The 23,048-nt window shown below is 39.5% G+C and overlaps 3 protein-coding genes across 4 annotated transcripts; 2 read left to right on the forward strand and 1 right to left on the reverse strand.

The window, feature by feature from the left end:
* Window positions 1-22,844, reverse strand: st6gal1 (ST6 beta-galactosamide alpha-2,6-sialyltranferase 1). 2 transcript variants are annotated; one of them, XM_055179664.2, is made up of 8 exons: window positions 22,409-22,844; window positions 19,511-19,717; window positions 9,781-10,152; window positions 7,714-7,966; window positions 7,483-7,580; window positions 5,811-5,912; window positions 3,702-3,876; window positions 1-3,085 (listed from the first exon to the last, which is right to left on the reverse strand). In XM_055179664.2, the coding sequence occupies exons 1-8, from the start codon at window positions 22,418-22,420 to the stop codon at window positions 2,808-2,810; spliced, it is 1,497 nt and encodes a 498-aa protein (XP_055035639.2). In that variant the 5' UTR covers window positions 22,421-22,844; the 3' UTR covers window positions 1-2,807. The 2 variants fall into 2 exon arrangements, with proteins under 2 accessions (XP_055035639.2, XP_055035640.2); XM_055179665.2 differs by lacking the exon at window positions 22,409-22,844 and adding an exon at window positions 19,880-21,008.
* LOC129431479 (uncharacterized) lies at window positions 11,420-15,585 on the forward strand. The gene is made up of 2 exons (XM_073871673.1): window positions 11,420-11,579; window positions 12,105-15,585. The coding sequence occupies exon 2, from the start codon at window positions 12,316-12,318 to the stop codon at window positions 15,583-15,585; it is 3,270 nt and encodes a 1,089-aa protein (XP_073727774.1). The 5' UTR covers window positions 11,420-11,579; window positions 12,105-12,315.
* On the forward strand, window positions 15,632-19,077 carry LOC141366188 (uncharacterized). The gene is made up of 3 exons (XM_073871674.1): window positions 15,632-15,886; window positions 16,000-16,983; window positions 17,523-19,077. Exons 1-2 carry the CDS (start codon window positions 15,632-15,634, stop codon window positions 16,726-16,728), a joined length of 984 nt encoding a protein of 327 aa, XP_073727775.1. The 3' UTR covers window positions 16,729-16,983; window positions 17,523-19,077.
* Window positions 22,845-23,048: the final 204 nt, after the last annotated feature.

Genomic DNA, 23,048 nt, shown 5'->3' on the forward strand with positions numbered 1-23,048 from the left:
ACATTTTTAGTAAAAGAGGACAAACATGCATTTGTTTTTGTTTTCTTTTCCATACTGAAATTTCTTATCATCAAAAATATAAATACAACTGAATACAGGTTTACCAAAGCTATATTTAGTTTTAGTAAGGCATGCAAGGACAGTCCTATGACTGGTGCTATGATGTAAAGCATGTTAAAGTTTAATTATTAAATGCATACCGTTCTCTAAGCTTGTAAATATAGCTTTCTTTATAGCTTTAAAGCAGTCTTAAGCTTAAAGGTCCAGTTTTTCCTGTGTTTTTGAAGCTATGATTGTGTTTATGGTGCACAATATAACATGTGTTCATGTTTTGTGTGTAAAATGGCAGTATTTTTCACACAATTTATCTGTATAGTGCTGTTTTTACTGTCCTAAAAACGGGATGATGTCTTCCTTGTTCTATGAAGTCCCTCCTTTAGAATTACGTAACGAGTTCTGATTGTGTAGCTTATTTAGTGTGTTGTGATTCGACAACAGCTTAGCTCGCAAGGATGGAGGAAACGAAGTATTACTCTCTGTATAACATTTATTCAAGTGCATTAAAAAACCCAAAATATATAATAAAATAATCCTTACTACATTATAATAAAGACATTCTTAAAAGTGCTGTATATTTGTCTATACCACTGATCATTTATATAGATTGGTGGTCTATGCATAAATATTAAATATATTGTCTGAAACGAGTCTACATTTACAATAATTTAATGATTAATAGCAAGATTTATGTGTGTTTAATGACGTGACGATGTGAAGGGGGCGGAGATTTATACGTGCGTCAGGTTTAGTTGATAAAACACTTCCGCATAGGATACACTTGTGTATTCTCGCTTAGGGCTGGGTATCGATTCAGATGTTCCAGATCAATTCCATTTCGATTCACAAGCTATCAAATCGATTCGATTTTGATTCTCAATTCAATTTTCGATTCCGGTTCTCTGTTTGGTTTTTATACTCGATTCTTGATTCAACTCAATGAATATAGATTTAATACAAATACTATATTAATAAAAAAGAACAGAGAACAGCAGTTTACAAGTGGGTAATTCATAAAAAGAAATTAAAAGCCACAACACTATCGTCGTCGTCTTGCTTGTAAATTCTAAAATGCTTCCATACTTCTGACTTTTTATGTGAAGGTGGCATCAACGTCAATGAAGCACCTGAAACTGCCATTTTAGGCACTGAATCAATGAATGACAGGCTTGCCTCTCGCTCCTTGGTAACATCGCGCAAGGCAAAAAAGAGGGTGACATCTAGTGAAGAAGACTAGTAATTAAATTAACGTTAATCTTACGTTCAATGGTTGCGGATATAAATATGAAAGAAAAAAATCTATTCTGCTCTTTGAGAATCGATTTTGAATCGACCACATTTTAAAAAACGATTAATTGAAAAATCGATTTTTTTTTTGCCCAGCCCTATTCTGCGTCGAGCAAAGCGCGAGCACAGCGGAGGGCAGCTTGCGCTCACGCCGTGGTCAATGTTCAAAATAGTTTTGTGCTGCTCTCTGTGACGATTACCCACGCGGCCAATAGAAACGGGGCATCCAAACAAGCGCCAAAATCAAAATGGACGAAAAGCTTATACTGTGTGTTTCGGAATTCCCGGAGCTTTATAATACAAGTTTACGCTCCTACAGAGACATCGGAAGGAAAGAGGTGTCATGGAAACATGGAGCAATTCAAGTTGGCATGTCAGGTGTGTTTTAAGTCAGGAAGATTGTTGTAGGTAGGCAAGTTACGTGAAATGGAGATGGGCAACATCAGTCTTTGTATTCCTCATCCACTATTTATAGTTTTTAAAAACCCCGCCTACTTTGGTCTGGCCAGCAGAGCCCAGGGGCGAGCGCAGCGTACACAGCGTCCTATGTGAAAGCCGCACAACTCCTCGTTCTTTCCTCCTCGGGGGGCAATTAAAGAATTGAGATGCCCTACAAGATGGCGGAGCTCGATCGGTTTCTAGGTCGTAGGATGTAGGACATAGGAGCGAGTAAACGAGGAAGCATATAGAGAAGCACCCCTGGTGACTGACGTATTCCTGTGGGCGGAGTTTAGTCAAAAACTCATATATTGACATCATTAAACCGGGAAGTAGAGGGCTGTAGTCCAAACCGGCCGTTCGCTGTAGGCTTTGAAAGGGGAATTCTAAAATATATAGCTTGGCATTGAACTTTGAGCTTTATCATTTTGCAGGTATTTTTTATGCACTAAAAGCAACATTACACACTAACTAAAGTTTGAAAATGGGATCAGAAAAAACAGGACCTTTAACAAGGGGTGTATGTTATTTGGTTGTGTTGTCTATTTTTTTTTTGTAAGTAATGTAACAACGTTATAAGCATGTGTTGTTAGGATTGCAGCTGCATGCATTGAAAACCTGCACATTATAAAAGTGGCAGGGTAGCTTTGTGCGTTGAGATTTGTCTTAATTTTTACTCTAAAAGGAAGAGCTTTATTTATTCGGTATCAGTTCAGTCTCATTTAAAAGTGAGATATTTTTTGAACAGCAAACAGTATTAATGAACTTACTATTACATGTAAAGGAATACTGTACATCTGTCAACATCTCATTAACCGTGTATATATATATTTATTTAGCAACTTGGTGCTAATGGTAAGTTTTTGTGAGTTCTGCCTTAATTTCATTTACCACCTTCAGTTTAGGCAAAGTGCCACCAGTGAATTGACTCCTGGTCTTTCTCAGCAACCAGATGTGATTTCACTTGTGTAGTAATCATGCAGTTTACATTCTGAAAGTGTCCAGAAAACATATCCACACTCTGATTATGTCTTTGGCAGTGTGCTGGACATGGAGCCATGGGTGCAGTTAAGTGTCATTAACCCGGGTAGAGTTACCCTGCCACGTGTATAGATGTCTCGGTCCGAGCCCTGGTTCATTCTTTTTACCAGGTTCTTCTCATACAGTAATGGATGATAGGCACCTAAGGTGCAGGCAGCATCACTGAAGCGTTGGTAATAGTGGCAGAGCTCGGTTTTACGTCTAGATGGCAGGAATTCATACACGTGGACGACTTCACAAAGAGACATCATTAAAACAGTGCCTGTAGAGATGTGAAAGTTGAATTTTGTTAAGTTTATAATCTAGGATACGATGAGTTCAGATGCAAAAACCTCTAAGTGCATCTGTTTTCTTGTAAATGAGCATTTTGTATCAGGCTGTTGTGTTTAGGTTCAGTAATTTCACTTTAATGGTAATAAAAAGTTATTAGTCAGTAATTGAAATGCCTTATTTTCACAAAGTAACTTCACTTCACAATCTTTCACTGCAAAACCCTCTAAGTACGTGCACTTTTTTGACAAAAATTCTAAAAAATAAAATCCACTTCTTAAAGCAAAATCACTACAGATAAGAAACATTGTAGACGATGAAAGTCAGATAAATAAAATTAAGAATATTAAAATGAATATCAGAATATAAAAATGAAGAAAATGAACCACACATTAGGGGGCGCTGTGAATCATGTCTTTGGGTTGTATTCAGTTCTTGTGCACTTAGAGGACTTTGCTGAAAAAACATTTAGCAGAACAAAGCTGTATTTCTGAATGGCCTTAGTGGATTTGCATCTTTTGCATCTGAGCTCATATTTTAAAGGACACAATCATTAGAAAGTAAAATATTCAAAACTTTACATATTAGTCTATATTTAACAAACTTACCCAACAGGCCTGATGAGGGTGGGTTTCTTTGTATTGGCTCGCCCATGTTGTCTTGTATTCGCTGCCACAGCTGCCATTCCGTTTGTGGATGCAGAATGTAAAATGGTTGTTGAGGGTGCAAGCGTCGATATCGTTGATACTGTTTAAATATCGGGTAATCTGTCTTATTGTACCACTGCAAGACAACACCAAAATTTAAATTAGACCATTGAAATTTAGCAAAATTTTTTCTCTGTCTGTTTATGACACCCACTGGAAATGTGCTTGATTTCATACAAAGGTTTTTCGACCAAGTGTTGTTTTTAAGTGGCCTTCTGTTTTTTTTTGTCTGCTAAAGTAGAACAGGTAACAACTATATACCCTCACCTAAAGGATTATAAGGAACACCATACTAATACTGTGTTTGACCCCCTTTCGCCTTCAGAACTGCCTTAATTCTACGTGGCATTGATTCAACAAGGTGCTGAAAGCATTCTTTAGAAATGCTGGCCCATATTGATAGGATAGCATCTAGTAGCAGTTGATGGAGATTTGTGGGATGCAAATCCAGGGCACGAAGCTCCCGTTCCACCACATCCCAAAGATGCTCTATTGGGTTGAGATCTGCTGACTGTGGGGGCCATTTTAGTACAGTGAACTCATTGTCATGTTTAAGAAACCAATTTAAAATGATTAGAACTTTGTGACATGGATGGTGCATTATCCTGCTGGAAGTAGCCATCAGAGGATAGGTACATGGTAGTCATAAAGGGATGGACATGGTCAGAAACAATGCTCAGGTAGGCCGTGGCATTTAAACGATGCCCAGTTGGCACTAAGGGGCATAAAGTGTGCCAAGAAAACATCCCCCACACCATTACACCACCACAACCAGCCTGCACAGTGGTAACAAGGCATGATGGATCCATGTTCTCATTCTGTTTACGCCAACTTCTGACTCTACCATCTGAATGTCTCAACAGAAATCGGGACTTCGTCCAATTTTGGTGAGCTCGTGCAAATTGTAGCCTCTTTTCCTATTTGTAGTGGTACCCGGTGGGGTCTTCTGCTGTTGTAGCCCATCCGCCTCAAGGTTGTGCATGTTGTGGCTTCACAAATGCTTTTCTCGGATGTAACGAGTGGTTATTTCAGTCAAAATTGCTTTTCTATCAGCTTGAATCAGTCGGCCCATTCACCTCTGACCTCTAGCATCAACAAGGAATTTTCGCCCACAGAACTGCTGCAAACTGGATGTTTTTCCCATTTCACCCCATTCTTTGTAAACCCTAGAAATGGTTGTGCATGAAAATCCCAGTAACTGAGCAGATTGTGAAATACTCAGACCGGCCCATCTGGCACCAACAACTATGCCACGCTCAAAACTGTGTAAAACACCTTTGTTTTCCATTCTGACATTCAGTTTGGAGTTCAGGACCACACCCCTAAATGCGTTGATTAGATAATTGCATTAATGAGAAATTGAACAGGTGTTCCTAATAATCCTTTAGGTGAGTGTATCTATAACAGGGGTCACCAACGTGGTGCCCGCCAAAGCACATTCTATTAATAGTCTCAACTGTATTATTTATTCATTACATATTTTTTTATATTAGCTTGGCTTGGTTTACATATGTTAACATTTTAAACAATACTTAAACATATAAACAAGTCAAATAAAATAAAATAAACAGGTAAAACAAAAAAGTTTTAAGTAGACTATATAAAAAAGTAGCCCTCCAGATTGTTTTATCCATTGTGGTAGCCCTTGCTCATAAAAAGGTTGGAGACCCCTGATCTATAATAACGAGAAGTGGCTTGTGTAATCATATCTATAAATAGTTTGACAATGGTTTGTTTGTGCTTTTATAGTGTACTTACCCAACAATATCTAAGAAAGGATGTGTTGATTATTTACACATTTTTGTGTGTTCTGCTTTTAACACATTGTATCATTTTGTGTTGATTTTGTATTAAAAAGTTGTGTTAAATGTTACACAAAATGTTTTGTTCCAATAATAACACAGAGATTGTGTGGTTTTTAACACATCCGTTCTAAGAGTGTAGTAGCATAATTAGGTTTTGGTGCGGTTTAGGGTTATTACCAACTTTATTACATAATAATTTACATACCTCTCGCAGATCAGATGAGTAAGGAGCAGGATCCCAGCTTACTAAAATCCCTGCACTGTACAAAGAACTTGATAGGAAATGGTGATCTTCTGATGCCATTACCTTTGCAAGAAAAAACAAACATTTAGATTTTTATTAGGGATGCACCGAAATTTCGGTCGCCGAAAATTTCGGCCGAAAATGGCATTATCGGTTTCGGGCCGAAATAAAAAAATCCAGCAGAAAATGTAAACCGAAAATGAATGTCAACCGCGCCCCTCCCATCTGTGCGCTAGTGCTTGGGTTTCACTCACGGTGATCAGTCGTCTCCCACCCCTCCCCTTCGGCTCAATAGTGCTGCAACCATGCGTCGACATCATCGATTACGTCGACTACCCGACGCGTCACACTGTTTACATTATCTCGCGTAATGGCGGCTTCTGCTCCTGGCAGTGTTAACCATACATTTATTTGTTTGTGTGCGCCACTAAATCAACAATGGTCGCAACATTTACATTTTTATTTTCATTTAAAATGGCTTCATTTATTGTTGTGAGCGCTCGGTGGTGCCTCTCTTGTGCACGCGCGCTCACTCTCTTTCTCTGCGTGAAGCCCCTAGACAGCGCCTCTCATACATGACACTGAGTGAAAGAATTAAAAGTTGGATGTGTTTTCCATGCGGATTCCTCTGTGTACTTGCATTTTCACGTAAACGTCAGATGTTACTTACAGAGAAGACGACTGATTCGAGTTTATCATGAAAGGTTAGCAGTGTTTTCCCACACACACTGGTTCTCTATGTGCTTGTGCGCGAGCTCTCTCTCTCCTATGCCTGCGCATGCCTTCTGTAGTAACTCTGTTTAATGGCAATTTTGTAATTTGCGCCGAATTGTCTGCGATGTCTCGTTTATAAATCAAGATTTTAGTAACTTAGTAGTTAAAGTAACAGCTGGTTGGATTAAACACAAGGTTATTGGGTCATGTTTAATCACTATTTTAATAGTCTTTGGGGTGGTTTCCTGGACAGAGATTAGCTTAAACCAGAACTAGACCTTAGTTTAATTAGGAAATATAATTAGTTTAAACAAACATGCCTTACTAAAAACATTACTTGTGTGCATTTTGAGGACAAACTAAAGGCACTGATGTATTTATAGATATGTCAGTGCAAGATGTTTTCAGTTTGGACAGCTCTTATATTTATTTTAGTCTAGGACTAGTCTAATCCCTGTCTGGGAAAACGCTTCTATATGTCTGACAACAGAACAGATAATATGTGAAAATAGCATTCAGTTGTGTTAAAATGCTAATTTCAGACCTTATTAATGTAAAACTTTGTTCTTTTTTATAAATGTTTGCAATTTCTTTATTGTTTATTAGATTTTTCCCGCCTTTTTGCTGATCCCGAAAATAATCTGATATGTGCCTCAAAAACTGTAATGTGATCCGAACTGTGAGTTTTTTTTATTCGTCACACACCCCTAGTAAAGTTAGTACACAGTGATAGCCATAAATGCAATTGTACTTATAATTGGCATAATCATTTATTTCGGTGTTTCGGTTTTTCGGCCTTGGTTTCCTTTTTTCGGCTTTCGGTTTCGGCCAAGAATTTTCATTTCGGTGCATCCCTAATTTTTATAAGCTCTTGTTTAAGCTTGCCACTTTAAACTTTTTCCATTAAGCAAAGAAATACCTGAGAATTGATCAAACGCAGTGTTGTTTTATAGCCCACATCTTTTTCATATCCTGTTGTTGGTGCAGCATTAAACCGTATGACTGCATCATGTGCATCTAGAATTAGAGAAACCTTTTTGTCATACTGTAATCATATTTCATACATAATCAAACCATTGCAAGCCTTGATGGTTTTTAAAATGTCAACATTTATAGTCAGACAAACTGATAGATGAATTTATGACTTTACCGATTTCTTTTCCTAATCCAGAATTTCGGAGAGATCCAGCAGATGATACCACCGCACAGGTTTTGAATGGGCCAATATCAGAGGTAAATTGGCGTTGAGGTAATTGCGAGACCCATGGAAGCCCAGCAAATGGCTCCATGTCTTGTGTTAAAGTTGTAATTTTTACCATCTCTTTGATCTGACACAGAAGTTGAGGTCTACTCCGTTTAGAATGATGCGCTCCAGAGTACTGAACCCCATATTTATTCATTGCCTAATATAAAAAATACAAAGAGTATGAAATTAGAAATAGTTGAAATGGCAGAGCTCTCAATTTAACCATTTTTTATTTACCGTACTTTCCGGACTATAAGGCGCACCGGGGTATAACCGGATCATGTAATAATGTGTCATTAAGACGAAATTACATAAGTCACAGTGGACTATACGTCGCGTTTATTATAGAAAATTATTTCACAAAATCCAAGCTGAAGAACAGACATAGCAAACAGAACAGCAGGCCGAATAGTACGTTAAAAATAATATTATCAGTTATTTAAACTATAAACCATAGCATACAGAACTTACCTGGAAGGTTGAATAAGCTAAATTAACCGAACAAGCCAACTAGCGTGAAGTTTCGCAGACTCGCAGAGATTTCGCATCACTGAATCTATTGAAATACATAAATACAGAAGCAGCATATGGCGGACACTCGCGGCTGTAGACTCTTGCCTCAAAAATTGCAAAATTAATTCATACTGACTTACAAGGCGCACCTGTCTGTAAAGGGGATCACACACCGGCCGCGCAGCTCAGCGCCGCGCCGTTCTAAAAAAATCTAACACATTGTTTTCTATGAGTATACGCACACCGGTGCCGCCCAGCTGTGACTCAGGAAGTTGCTCAAATCCCTATCGCGCCACTCACATAGTTTAACATTAAATAACATCATATTTGTCCCAAATCATTAACGATTAACATCGGCTGCTAACGTTTATTTTGCATTTTGAAGTAGACGCTATCTGACGAAGCTTGCGCTATTTTCAACATGATCTCACAAAGTTCCGCGGGACAGTCACGGAACTTTGCGCTCATTTCTCCGCGGCATTCTCCCGGATCCCCGCATTTTTCCGTGGCCCTGCTATGGACTGTCTTTTTCCGTGGCACTCTCACGGATTGGCCACTCAACTGCTTCTTCCCACCTTCAAACCATTTTCGCTTCGGTTTAGGGTTGGATTTGGTGTTTGCGTTAGTATGTCACTTTAACTATTGGTTTATACTATTTTTTCTGATTTATTCTTTTATATTTTCTAAACTTTAAACAATTGTTGCCTGGCGTTGGGGTTAGAGTTGGGTTTGGGTAGGGATGTCATTTCATGTAAATCTATCCCTAAACCGAAGCGAAAATGGTAAGAAAATAGGACAAAACAGTTGAGCAACCAATCCGCGAGAACGCCACAGAAAAAGACAGTCCGCAGCAGGGCCACGGAAAAACGCGGAGATCCGCGAGAACGCCACGGAAAAACGAGCACAAAACCCCGCGACCACGCCACAGAAATTCGTGAGATCAGGTTGGCTATTTTATGTGCACTTCCAGTTTACAAAACCTCCGATTTGTCCTAGACTGATTGATGCCTAGAGGTTTGTGGAAAGTGGATTAAAGATACAATCTGGGACTTTTAGTAGGATCTCTTGACAAAAATGCAATATAATATACATAACTTTATTATTAGTGGTGTATAAAGACATTACATAATGAACTCTATTGTTTTTATAACCTTAGCCGTTTTTATCTACATACAGCGCAGGTCCCCTTACATGGATGTCGCCGTCATGTTTCTACAGTAGCCCTAAATACACAAATGTTTCTAACCTGTTTTGTCACTATGATCTCTCAGATGATAACATGTTTGTACTGTGGCAGCTACCGTAGCTTCCCTTTGTGTTTCGAAATTGATTGTTGGTTGCAATTTGCAATCTCACCTTTATCCCTTACTAAGCAGTTGCTGCAATGCTTGCAGCGGTTGGTGTCTTCTTATATAAGTAAAGTATTAGGATTAGCTGATGTCTTTCAGTTTGCCTCACCTGATAGTTCTGTACCACCTTCCTCAGCCTTTTCCCCAGCATAGCGGTTGACATCTCTTCATTCCAGACCTCTCCGAGTGCCCCATCAGGCCCGAAAAAAACTGCATCCCCACCTGCAACACCCGTATTTCCTTTGCGTCTGCCTCCAAAAATAGTCTCTACAGCACGTCTTAATGGGTGAGCGAGAAGCCAGTAAAATACCCCACGATCTCTTTTTTTGTCCATGAGGTTGCGTTCTTTATTACTGCTCTCCATAGAGTAGTTGGAAGATGACAAGATAGGAATTGGCTTTTGAGGATCTCCAGGAATGACGCCAGGGAGCTTTTGAGGGTCTGTATAAATTGGCTTCGACCCCCCTGTTCCTCGCAATACCTTTAATAAAGTAGTGTTACTTTCAGTGAGAATGTATTTTAATTGATAACATTTTTGTACATACTACATGTAGGAGCCTAGATTACTTAGGGTTACTCAACCAGCGGGCCTGGCCTCAACACTTTTTTAAGAGGGCCTTAAAGGCAGAGTAGGCAGGTTTAAGTCTAAAAAAAGTCTAAAAAGCTTTTTTCCAAATTTGTTTAAACTGCATGTGTGGGCAGATCCTGTAGCAACAGGGGTGTGTGCCATGGTTGCGAGAGAGAGAGATAGGCACGCAAGCCAACCATTTGTTTCGTCCTAAATGGAAATAATTAGCTGTGTTTAAAACAGTCGTGAAAGGTCTACAGACACTTGAGTTTTATACTCTCTTTTTCAGAGTACTTACATTTTACTTATGTATTTGTATATAAAGACAGTTTTTAGATAATTCCTGCCTATCCTGCCTTTAAGATGACTTAAAATTAATCAAAATTATACAAAAAGCATTAAAGGGATAGTCTGAGATGCATATGTCCATTAAACATATATTTTTTAGTTATTTTAGAAAATGTCTTACGCCCAGAATATTACACTACAGGATTTGTGCCCTCTTATAAGATCATTACCTTATCACACTGTGCGACATGGATCATTTAAACTCGGGTACGACAAGCATGTAGACTGTAAGATGATGACACGTCACACGTAAGCGGAACATCACCAGTATGCGCTCGTGGTAAACAAATACCAGTATGCAGGTCGTAGCAGCAAACACAAGCTGTGTCCCAATTCAAGGGCTGCAACCTTATGAGCATTCGACCTTAAAAGGTGGGCACTAGGTCTTTCAAGGTGGAAGCCTCAGAAGTTCGCGAAGAGAACTGAAATGAGACGGTCTAACCTTCGGAGGACCCATAATTGGCGTCACCTGCTGCACGCGCCCACCGCGCCTGTCAGCAGGACACAGCGAGACGTTTCTGACTTATTAAAATAAATATGAAATCAGAAAAATATTATTTTATTTTAGAAAATAAGACACGTTGATGTAGATTAAACTATTCAACAGTATATCAAATTAATCAACCTTGGAAATATACGCAACATAAAAAGAATAATTTTAACACAAAACATAACTTATAATACTAAAACAGTGACAAGAAAATTTTTTTTCTGATAAATACACTTTTATTTAATAAAGGTTTTAATTGTTTATTTTAGAATATCCAGCCATTAAATGCAGCCTGTATTAAAGGCTCCTTTAAAAGGGACTTTTATTTTGAAACCGGAGTCACCGCTGTTCTGCGGATTGTAAACAGTGTAGTTAGTTGAGCTGCCGCTGTCTGTGGTGTCTGTGTGAACTGTGTGAGCTGTCATCTAAATGATGTGAACAACTGTTTGTTGATGGTGATTGCTGCAGATGTAACATCAAGATGTTAGTCACTGACCTCAAAGTAAGCCTTTTGTGATTTATGTTTGTGTTATTGTGTTATTTGAACGGCTTTACATGTATGCTGTATAATACAGACATGCCCAGACTTGCCCTGAAGTAATCTTTCTGTTATATTAAGATTGTTAATATAAGTTTCTTATGATTATTCGTTCTGTATTGAGCTACAGATCAGTATTACGGGTTTATGATGTTATTTTAATGATGCAAGATTTGGGTGTTTGAGAAGTTGTAAACGAGTGAGATTTACGTTGCGTTTGTGTAAATGCTGCGTCTTTATTCAATCCATATATGGACATTGCATAGTAATGACAGTATTGTTTATGAGAGTTTACTTATAAATACCTTGTTTTGTTTATGTAATTTCCTTGTTTAATAGAGATATCATTGATGTAAATGATAAATGCTAATTATTTATGTAGTGAATATTCATAATGGTATTTATATATATATATATATATATATATATATATATATACATATATATATTTTAGTTTATTCATTATCTTTATTGTCTATTATTTTTCAGACTATGTTCATCTTTGAGTATGCATCTGTGCTCCATCCCTTTACCATCAATACAATCTGTTAAACTGAACTCCTGTCTCCTCATTATTAGTGCTCTGACCGGCACTCAGGAGGGTTTACTCGTCCGATACAGAATCAGAACCTAACAGTTTAAAAGTCTTCCTAACAAAATTTGGTCCTTCGAGCCGGATCGAGTATTGCCTTCTGACATAATGGAATCTGATGAGGAGATTATTGGAGGAGCTCGCCCAAAACGCCATACTCGTCCTCCAGCCTACCTACAGCATTATGATGTGCAATATACCCGAGGCAGACATATCGCTGAGGATGATGCCCGACAGACTTGGGAGGCACCTGTCCACCGGACTCCTCCCCCATCCTTCCAACCTTATGCCACCTCCCTTGGTGATGCCAGGGTCTGTTCCAAAGACTCACCGATCCTGTCCTTGGGTAATAAGCCTTCACAACATCCTGAAATACCTCAATCATCTTTCGCTTTAACTCGAACGGCTGATATCACTACCTCTTCACAAGACAGTGAGCTACAGCGCCTGCGTTGTGAGCATGTACAACTAATGCAGACCCACCAGTCATTTCAGGCAGACTTACTGGAGCTGAGAGAAGTCCGTGCAGAAGTCAGAGAATTAGTTCAGGTGGCTCAGTCCCTTCGCGCCGACTTCAAACAAGCCATATGCCAGATTCCCTCGCCTACAAAGCCTATGGCGTCAAACGTATACTGGCCCTCTATGAAGCCGCATGAATCCACAACCTTAGCAGAGGACGGACACTTCACTGAGTTTCCACCACCTCCATGGCCTGAACCTAATGACGACCTTAGGGCACAGATGGGCTACCTCACGCTGTCTGAAATGGGTGAAACTAGCTACCAATCAGTGGTGCCAAGGCCTGGGAAGTATTCCTTTGCTTCCTCAGCTACACCAGCGCCACTATATCAGTCTCATTCACCTAACGCTTTTGGACTTCCTCCTCCTCCTACCCCTAAGGAGCTCCAAGAGTTATTAACACCTGCAACCATGCCCTTACCTTCCCATCACAGCGACAAGCAAAGAGACGGATCAGTGCCACCATTCATGTATTCTCAAGTCTTTGCACCAGCGGCTAAGACCAACCAACGCCCTGTACCTCCTTACTCTGGTTCTGAATATGTGTACCGGGGACCTACCCCAACGATTCCCAAGTTTAGTCGTCCTGATCCGGGTGAGTTTGCTCGACTTAGGATAGCTTTGGATAATCTTCTTCCCCCTGATGGCACTGAACTTTTCAAATACCAGATCTTAGTGGATCACCTTAAGCTTGAGGAAGCCAAAATGATAGCGGATGCTTATCTGAACTCACCTACGCCGTTCACTGATACAATGGTTGCCCTCCATGAGAAATACGGTCAACCACATCAGTTAGCTTTGAGGAGGATCACTTCTGTGCTCGAAAGTCCTGACATAAAGCGAGGTGATGTCTCCGCCTTTCAAAGATTTGCTCTTCAGGTGCAGTCACTCGTGGGTCTCTTGAGAACCTTGGGACGTGACGGCGAATTGGAACTTAGTTGTGGGTCCCATGTCGCACGCCTTTTGGGTAAGCTTCCCCCTGAGCAGCGTGCTGAGTTTCGGCGCCATATGTTCCGCCAACCTGGAACAACACCGAATTTGGTTGACCTTTCGAACTGGCTCCGTTACGAAACCTGGTGTCACAGCTATGATGCTGAACCAACGGCAAAGGGCTCGCATACTAAGACAGACTCTGTGAAGAGGACAGTAACTATTCTGCATGGTGTTGGAGAATCCCAAGGTGAGACACCTATCCCTCGGAAAGTTCATGTTTCACAAACCAAGCCTGTGAAAGTCAAGCGTTATTGTCCTTTCTGTGATAAGGCAGAGCATTACCTGAGTCAGTGTGAATCCTTTGCCAAGCTTACCTCCGACCAGGTCAAAACATGGATTCGCAGTAACAACCGTTGTTGGCGTTGCGCCAGGACACACCATGCTGCCCAGTGTGACCTAAAGAAGCCTTGCAATATCTGTCAAGCCATCCACCTTCGTCCTCTTCATGATGTGAATGTCAGTTCCTCTCCCAAGGACGATTCAGTTAACATGGAAAAGAGTTGCCTGACGAGTTCTTCTTCAGATCGGTTCTTTCTGGATAAGCCCTCTGTTGGAGGTCGGGTTATGCTCAAAGTAGTTCCTGTAAACCTGCATTATGAAGATCGCACACTAGACACCTATGCTCTTCTTGATGACGGGTCGGAGAGGACTATTCTGCTTTCCACTGCTGTTAAGGCGCTGGGCATTCAGGGTGTTCCCGAGGATCTACCTTTGCGAACAGTGAGGGATGATATTCAGGTGCTTCATGGTTTGTCCGTATCGTTCAAGATCTCTCCTTTCTGTAAACCCCAGAAAAGTTACAAGATCAACCACGCCTTTACTGCAGATCGTCTTAACCTGTCGCGTCAGTCGTACCCCATAGAACAACTGCAACAGAAGTACCGACATCTGCGAGGTCTTCCTGTCCGTACGCTTACAGATGTCCAGCCATTACTTCTCATTGGATCCGATCAACCTCACCTCATCACCCCAACAGAGCCTGTGCGATGGGGCGGCCCGGGTGCGCCAGCTGCGGTTCATACGCGCCTAGGATGGACACTTCAGGGCCCCATACCTTCCATGGGGCGGCCTCATGCCACACGGCAATGTCTGTTTACCTCCATTGCTCCGACTCAGGATGAACTCCTTCAAAATGTTCAACGATTGTGGCAGTTGGATGTTGTTCCGCAGTGGGAGGGCAAAGCGGTGACCAGGTCCAAGGAGGATCAAAGGGCTCTTGAGTTGCTTGACCTTAAAACTCTCACTCAAGAAATCGATGGAATCAAACGGTTGGCGACGCCTCTACTGCGGCGGAAGGATATGCCTTTGCTGAATGCACCTAAGGAGTCGGTCTTACCTACCCTTCGCAGTGTGGAAAGACGTCTGCTAAAGGACCCTGTAAAAGCTGAGGTTTATAGGGAAGAGATGAAGAAACTCATTGATACAGGAGTAGTTAAGGAAGTGGCTGACCCTGTAACTGAGCAGTCTGAAAGCTGGTATATCCCTCACCACATCGTCAGTCACAATGGGAAGTTTCGTGTTGTCTTTAACTGCTCCCATCAATACAGAGGACAAAGCCTTAATCAGTACCTGCTGCCAGGGCCTCCCCTTGGAGCCTCGCTATTAGGTGTCCTGGTCCGCTTCAGGGAACATCCTGTAGCTGTGAGTGGGGACATCAAAGCGATGTTCCACCAGGTCCGTCTTCTCCCTGAGGACCGTCCTTTACTCCGTTTCTTGTGGCGAGACCTGGAGATGGATAAGGCACCCAAGATTTTCGAATGGCAGGTGTTACCCTTTGGCACGACTTCCAGTCCATGTTGTGCTACCTTCCGCAGAAATGCGGAAATCTGTCTTCTGTGGGATCAATACCTTACCTCTTCCTTCTGACCACTCTGATAAATGGAACTACAACACTTGGCAAGAGTTATTGGACATGACTGCCCAAGAACTTCGGGCTATCCATGCTCCAGGGACGCCTCCAGAAGCTGAGGATTACCGCCAGGCTGAGATCAATATTGTCAAACAGATACAACAGGAATCGTTCCCTGAGGATTTCAAACTGCTGCGGACTGGAAAGTCGGTCAGGTCTGGAAGTCGGCTGGTTACCCTGGCCCCTGAAATTGATTTGTCCAGTGGGCTTATAAGAGTAGGAGGCCGTTTAAGGAGAGTTGTTGACATGCAGGATTCGGTTCTGCATCCTCTAGTCCTGGATTCTAATCACCCGGTCACTCGTTTGATCATTCACCACTACGACCACCAGTTGCATCATCCTGGATCTGAGCGTCTGTTCGCGGAAATTAGGAGATACTACTGGATCTTACGAGGACGCGAAACTTCTGTGGAGGTGAAAGGGAGTTACGAGAAGCTTATGCCGCACTGGTTCCTGATATACAGCATCATCTTGCCAAACAAAAGATACATTTCCGCTTTAATCCCCCATCGGCCCCTCACTTTGGTGGGGTTTGGGAAAGAGAAGTGAGATCTGTCAAATCAGCCTTGTACACAGTTGTGGGTTCACAGCCCGTTCCTGAGGAGGTCTTAATGACAGTCTTGCTGGAAGTAGAGGCCATCCTGAACTCAAAACCTTTAGGATATGTGTCGTCAGACGTGGCAGATGCCGACCCAGTGACCCCAAATAGTCTCCTAATGGGGCGGCCTGATGGATCTCTACCTCAAGTCATTTACCCAGAATCGGAAATGTTGAGTCGTCGGTACTGGAGACACTCTCAGGTCCTGGCAGACCGATTCTGGTCTAAGTTCGTGAGGGACTATCTTCCAGGTCTCCAAACCCGGCAGAAATGGCAAGCCTCTCCTCCTGATTTGAAGGAGAAAACCATTGTTATGATTGTGGACCCCCAACTACCTCGGAGCTTATGGCCTGTGGGCCAAGTCATCAAAACCCACCTAAGCCCAGATGGTCATATCAGGTCAGCAGATGTGAAGATAAAGGACCAAGTTTATACCAGACCAGTAGCCCGCCTGGTCATCCTGCCAGCTTTACCAAAGGATGGACTTAACGCCTCCAAGTAAAGTCGCCTTTATGGGAAGCAAAGATGCTTGCATCTTTGGGGGCGGCTGTATTAAAGGCTCCTTTAAAAGGGACTTTTATTTTGAAACCGGAGTCACCGCTGTTCTGCGGATTGTAAACAGTGTAGTTAGTTGAGCTGCCGCTGTCTGTGGTGTCTGTGTGAACTGTGTGAGCTGTCATCTAAATGATGTGAACAACTGTTTGTTGATGGTGATTGCTGCAGATGTAACATCAAGATGTTAGTCACTGACCTCAAAGTAAGCCTTTTGTGATTAATGTTTGTGTTATTGTGTTATTTGAACGGCTTTACATGTATGCTGTATAATACAGACATGCCCAGACTTGCCCTGAAGTAATCTTTCTGTTATATTAAGATTGTTAATATAAGTTTCTTATGATTATTCGTTCTGTATTGAGCTACAGATCAGTATTACGGGTTTATGATGTTATTTTAATGATGCAAGATTTGGGTGTTTGAGAAGTTGTAAACGAGTGAGATTTATGTTGCGTTTGTGTAAATGCTGCGTCTTTATTCAATCCATATATGGACATTGCATAGTAATGACAGGATTGTTTATGAGAGTTTACTTATAAATACCTTGTTTTGTTTATGTAATTTCCTTGTTTAATAGAGATATCATTGATGTAAATGATAAATGCTAATTATTTATGTAGTGAATATTCATAATGGTATATATATATATATATATATATATATATATATATATATATATATATATATATACATATATATATTTTAGTTTATTCATTATCTTTATTGTCTATTATTTTTCAGACTATGTTCATCTTTGAGTATGCATCTGTGCTCCATCCCTTTACCATCAATACAATCTGTTAAACTGAACTCCTGTCTCCTCATTATTAGTGCTCTGACCGGCACTCGGGAGGGTTTACTCGTCCGATACAGAATCAGAACCTAACAGTTTAAAAGCCTTCCTAACACAGCCGTTGCAGACCCGCAATGACTCTTGGGATATCCTCGGCTGTTAAGGGTCCATTCGTTCTATCCTTAAAAGCGCGGAGAAAGAGGACGCATTTTGAGGCTTCATTCTAAGCATCCTTTGAATTGGGACGGCCTTACCCACCTCAAGTCGCGCTGCTGTGACGCAATCGGTCTTAAAATACGTCCTTAGAAGGTCGCAGCCTTTGAATTGGGACACAGCTACACTGTGCGGTTATCATGCTGAATTTCTGACACTGCCAGAAAACTATCGTAGGCTATCTTTGGACGTAAGACCCGGAAAACGTCCGTCTTTGAATCTCTCTCACTGTACAACATAGGATCACTGATAAAGATCCACGATCACAGAAACTGTAATGATTGTTTCACGATGGCAATCTTTCGTCTGGGCCAATAATCGTGCAGTGTATCCCGGGCTTAAGATCGATTATTTGGCCTCCTTCAAGTCCAAAAAATGTGCATTTATCCTTCACAAAAGTACTCCAAACTGCTCCAGGGGAATAAACAAAGGTCTTCTGAAAGTAACCCGTGTGGTGCTGTCATCGAAATATCCATATTTAACGTATGACAAATGAGAAGGGGAGGGGTACAGAGCAGCAGCAGAGAACCCTGCGGAAACGGTGTACACCCTCATCTTGAATGCGGACGCGACTAAGATGGCGGCGTCACCGGAAGCTTGTTATTTTTGTTTATAAAGTTTTAAATATGGATATTTCTCTGACAACACCGCACGGATTACCCTCAGAAGGTGTCTGTCCATCACCCTGGAGCTGTTTGGAATACTTTGGAGAAGGATAAATGCACAATTTTTGGACTTGAAGGAGTCGACCCCGTAACTTTACATTTTACCAAATGACATTTTCTAAAATAACTGAAAATGTGTTTGTCTGAAAAATGATGGACATAGGCATCTCGGACGGCTTGGTGGTGAGTAAATCATGGGTTAAATATTTTTGGCCAAACCATCCCTTTTAAATAAGATTACACAATAAAAAATCTATACATTTCTTTTTGTTTCGTTATTTTGTAATAAATCTGTCTAGTCAGGCCAAGTTTTAAATCATTCTACTATGTAGAAATAGAGGGAGTAGGTGGCCTTCAAATATTGTTTTTGAACAATACGGGGGCTTTAAAGTGAAAAAGGTTGAGAATTGCTGCTGTATAGTGAATGGCAATAGAATGAAACTGTGAAAGTTGCAGCTAAAAATGTTCTGTTACTTTGAAGCTTACCACAGTTTCCGCTTTAGAGAGCTTCACATTTACACAGCTCTCTTTGGTTTCACCAACAAGGCTTGAGGTGTTATACTAAAACACATGTTTAAGCTGTTTCAGTTTACCTTAAAATATGCCAGTGCCATTGATTTGTCTCAAGTTGTCTGTGAAACCAGGCCTTAAGTTGTGTCATATTAAACAGTGTTTGAAGATAATTTCATTGGTTTACAATTCATACATTGAGCAAATTATAGATTTTATGGTAGGTATTATTAACCATAAAGACAGGAAAGCACCATTTGACAGGTGGCCAGATCCTTATTTAGCAGTAAATGCACTTCTGTGCAATATTTACTTTAACTGTTAAATGTTTGCTTTGTTATTAAAGCCTTAATTTAAGCTTTTAACAAAACAACAAATAAAATAAAATTTAATTATTTGTATGACAATTAATTATTAGCCAGAATTTAATGATAATGGTAGCCCTAGTCTAGGCAAATATTTACATTTAATTGTCTAGCCTCTATATGGGCTCATAGCCTATTTCACAAACAGATTGCAGCGTGAGAAAACGAATCTCTTTGCCGTACCTTAACAATAGAATGTGCCCTTGGTTGAGCTCGAGTTCTCGCTTTCACCCCGAAAATGGCATCTGTGACGGGTATGCTGTTTTCAGCACAAAACGTATAGAGGAGAGCCATAGTCATGCAAAACAGTGCCATGCACAGGGCCCCTCGACGGGCACGACGCCGCAACCGCCAAAGTAGGCTAACACGATCCATGGCGGCTCCTGGGATCTAGATTATGAAAGGAAAAATTAGGAAATTTAAGAAGTAGCACAAGGTCAGATGTTATGTTTTTACATCAGCATAATTGATTTGGATTAAAATAATGAATTGTGACCCAGTAATATTTACTTTTTATTCATTTAGCAGATGATTTTATCCAAAATGACTTACCAGTGAGGATTACAAGAAGTGAGCCACGTGAAGACGCAAATAGACTCACAATACAAGTTTCAGTTCTTGTTTAGAGTTGCATAGGCTCGAATACGGATGGCTTGAAGAGAAAGCATTTTTTCACATAATGTTCTTTAGATTATGTTGGATGCTTTTGTGTAGAAAATAATAAATCACAAATAAACAAGATTAGCTGGGTTTACACAGACAGTCACAATTGTGGGCTGTCAGTTTAGTCTGAAAAGAACAGGTCAGTTTAACATTTTAAGCATCACCCCACCCTATTGAGTTAAATCTACACTCTTGGACCTTTCTAATCAATATCCAGTTTGTCATGATTAGATAAGAATTCATATGCAAACATTGAAGTAAATGTAGTCGTCCTGCTGGTGGGACAGTGACATTTAGCAGAAAATACATTTTTTGAGGCACACTCTCTTCATAAATGAATCAATTTCTCTCCCTACATAATTTATTTTATAAAACACTGTTGAAATGTCTATTCTGGAGGCTTAGACCTTTCCAACGATATATAGTTTGTAGTGATAGATTAAAATTTATATCAACAATATTAATGCAAACTCAGGTGTCCCGTATTCGGGACGGCGACGCTTAACAGTTTAAAGACTCTTAATGGATTAAATTTACCATCTGTTAGTTTTTAGAAGAAATGCATCTAGTTAATTGTGCCTGTAATGCTTTAATGAAAGATTGTTGTACTTAAATAGGTGATTCTCGCGAAATTAGACTTATGAGGTGTCATGAAACATTTTGATAAAAAAGTAAATGCAAAGTAAGAGTATCAAAATAGGAAGCATACAGTTACAAATATTTCTTAATGTACTATTTTGCACATGATTTCAAATGACATCATACAAACCAATTTTGTTGTTTTTTCCACATTTAACGGAAAAAATTTTCATTACCGCAATGTGTCCATGACTGGATTTTGGTTCTTTGACACGGAAATATTTATAATTAAAAAATCTAAAAAATAAAAAGCTTCAGTGCATGTTATACTATAAACATTTATTTGGTATTTGGTGATCATTGGTAAATGTAGAGACAATAATAAGGAATATAAATATGTCCAATAACATTTTCTCATCCTCCGCAACAATTTTCAATCATTGTTTAAGCCCTTAAGGAACTAATATTTAAAAAAAAAATTGTTGGAAGGGACATAATTGACTGTGGCACTCAAGAAGGCTACCAGGTAAACAGTTATTATTTTTTCTCTCCAGATGAGAATCGATACCTAGACGACAACTTTTTAGTTCTCATTACCGAAACACGAGTTTGTAAATGCATATATTTAATGTAATATCATGTTGCGGTAATGATAATTTCATGATGATAATCTAAAAAATGTAAATAATTCTATAGGAAATATGTAATTTTATAGGAAATATGTTTTGAATCCTCTTAAAATAATGGTTATAGTAAGTTCAGACCTTAATATGTGCAAAAAAAAAAAAATTTATTCTGATGCTGGATACGGATTTCTTGAGAATGGACACTGGATTTCTTGAGAATCACCCAAATGTATCACAAGTCACTGTGGATAAAAGCATTTGCCAAATACATGTACATTAAAAGATTTTTTTATACAACATTTTATCAGCTAAGCATATGCATGACTGAAAAGTGACAAAAGAACTAATTGTATTACTGTAGCTGTTTACTGACTCTTAAGATAAGGGATAAAACACGTTTTAGATGTGATTATGTTAGTATATTTGCACACAAAGTTCACATTTTAAATTAAATCGCATGGGCAAGTACACATCATGCATTTATAAAACTTCTAATGAAATTATTTTCAAATATGAGCAACAAAAGCCCCTCATATACATATTTCTAAATAGTTTAATAAATAATTTAAAAGGGGAGTTGCTTTAACAAATGATCTGACAGAATTTGCCCTGAAACACTTCACAACACAAAATGACTACACGTAAATAATTAATGATCACACAGTCTACTGCAGCAATAGTAAAATGACAGTAAACATACTGAAAATAAATAAAAAAGATTATATAATCTTTTAATTTGACGATTATTTAAGATTATATAATTGCATGTTATTGTATCACTGTGTCTTCATTAAAATATACACATTTGGATAGAAACGTGTTTGCACTATTGATAAATACAGCCTTTAGATACAAAGTTTGGTCGGGACAAAACAAATTAAACGTCCTGCGTGATGGTCTGCATTACAAATAAGATCTGCATAGGCCTGGTTTTTGCACACGCATTCCTTTTAAAATAACACGAGGAATTTTAACTGTATTTAAATAAATCACTACTTTATTAAGCAGACAGATATATGCGTTTGCTGTTTTTATTTTAATAAATTGTCTAAATGCATTCAAACTCGGATAATTAATAAAAAAATAATGGTGTTAAAAAATACTTTATAACGGTAACATGCATTGAAACGTGTATAATGTCTACTTAAATATAGAAGAAGTGGAGAGAAAGGATACTGCATGGATAACGCAAAATAATGACATTTATCCCTACCTTGTATCCCATTTTCTTCTGCTGTTTTTCTCTTGGATGGATGGATGAATCAATTCACTCCAGTGTCCGGTTGTGACATTTTGATAGATTTTTGAGAAGATATATTGTATAAATAATATAAAAGTATAAATTAAGCACGGCAATAAGACGTCGCTTTGTCTTTTATCTTTCACTGAGACATGATAATACTACGACATGATATCTACATACGATAAGGTTTACGAGCAGGTGCGTTTTGATAAACCGCCATGTTTATATACTGCATCATAATAATATAACGGAGCTGGTGCGTGAAGACTGATGATTCAATCCAATGATGGTTCAATCTGATGTTATACGCAAGAGGGTGAATGTCGCGTGTGACTGCGGGTTTTTTGACTGCGGTTTTTTTCTGTCTGCAACTGCCAGTTGCATCTCGGTTTGTAGACTTGGTACGGATGCATACGAAGCGAACTCTTTAGACATATAGGAAATATAGCAGTCAATCATTAAATCAGTATAGCAATACTACACATTTTCGCACATTTATAACCTGAACGGAAATGTATTTATGATGTTGCTTTGTCTAAAATAAAGGCTTTCGCAATAGTTACGTATTCTTATGATATGCGTTCGTTATAAATTGCGATTTAATCACGTT

Source organism: Misgurnus anguillicaudatus, chromosome 9, assembly GCF_027580225.2.
Source record: "Misgurnus anguillicaudatus chromosome 9, ASM2758022v2, whole genome shotgun sequence".
Lineage (NCBI taxonomy): Eukaryota > Metazoa > Chordata > Actinopteri > Cypriniformes > Cobitidae > Misgurnus > Misgurnus anguillicaudatus.

Excerpts from the sequence above, each read along its gene's own strand:
- LOC129431479 (XM_073871673.1), top strand. The coding sequence starts at position 12,316 with ATGGAATCTGATGAGGAGATTATTGGAGGAGCTCGCCCAAAACGCCAT.
- LOC141366188 (XM_073871674.1), top strand. The coding sequence starts at position 15,632 with ATGACTGCCCAAGAACTTCGGGCTATCCATGCTCCAGGGACGCCTCCA. Across the intron at positions 15,887-15,999 it reads TTGTTGACATGCAGGATTCG|GAGATACTACTGGATCTTAC; the intron begins GTTCTGCATCCT and ends CGCGGAAATTAG.
- st6gal1 (XM_055179664.2), bottom strand. Across the intron at positions 7,581-7,713 it reads TGGATTAGGAAAAGAAATCG|ATGCACATGATGCAGTCATA; the intron begins GTAAAGTCATAA and ends CTCTAATTCTAG. Across the intron at positions 3,877-5,810 it reads ACTCATCTGATCTGCGAGAG|TGGTACAATAAGACAGATTA; the intron begins GTATGTAAATTA and ends GTTGTCTTGCAG.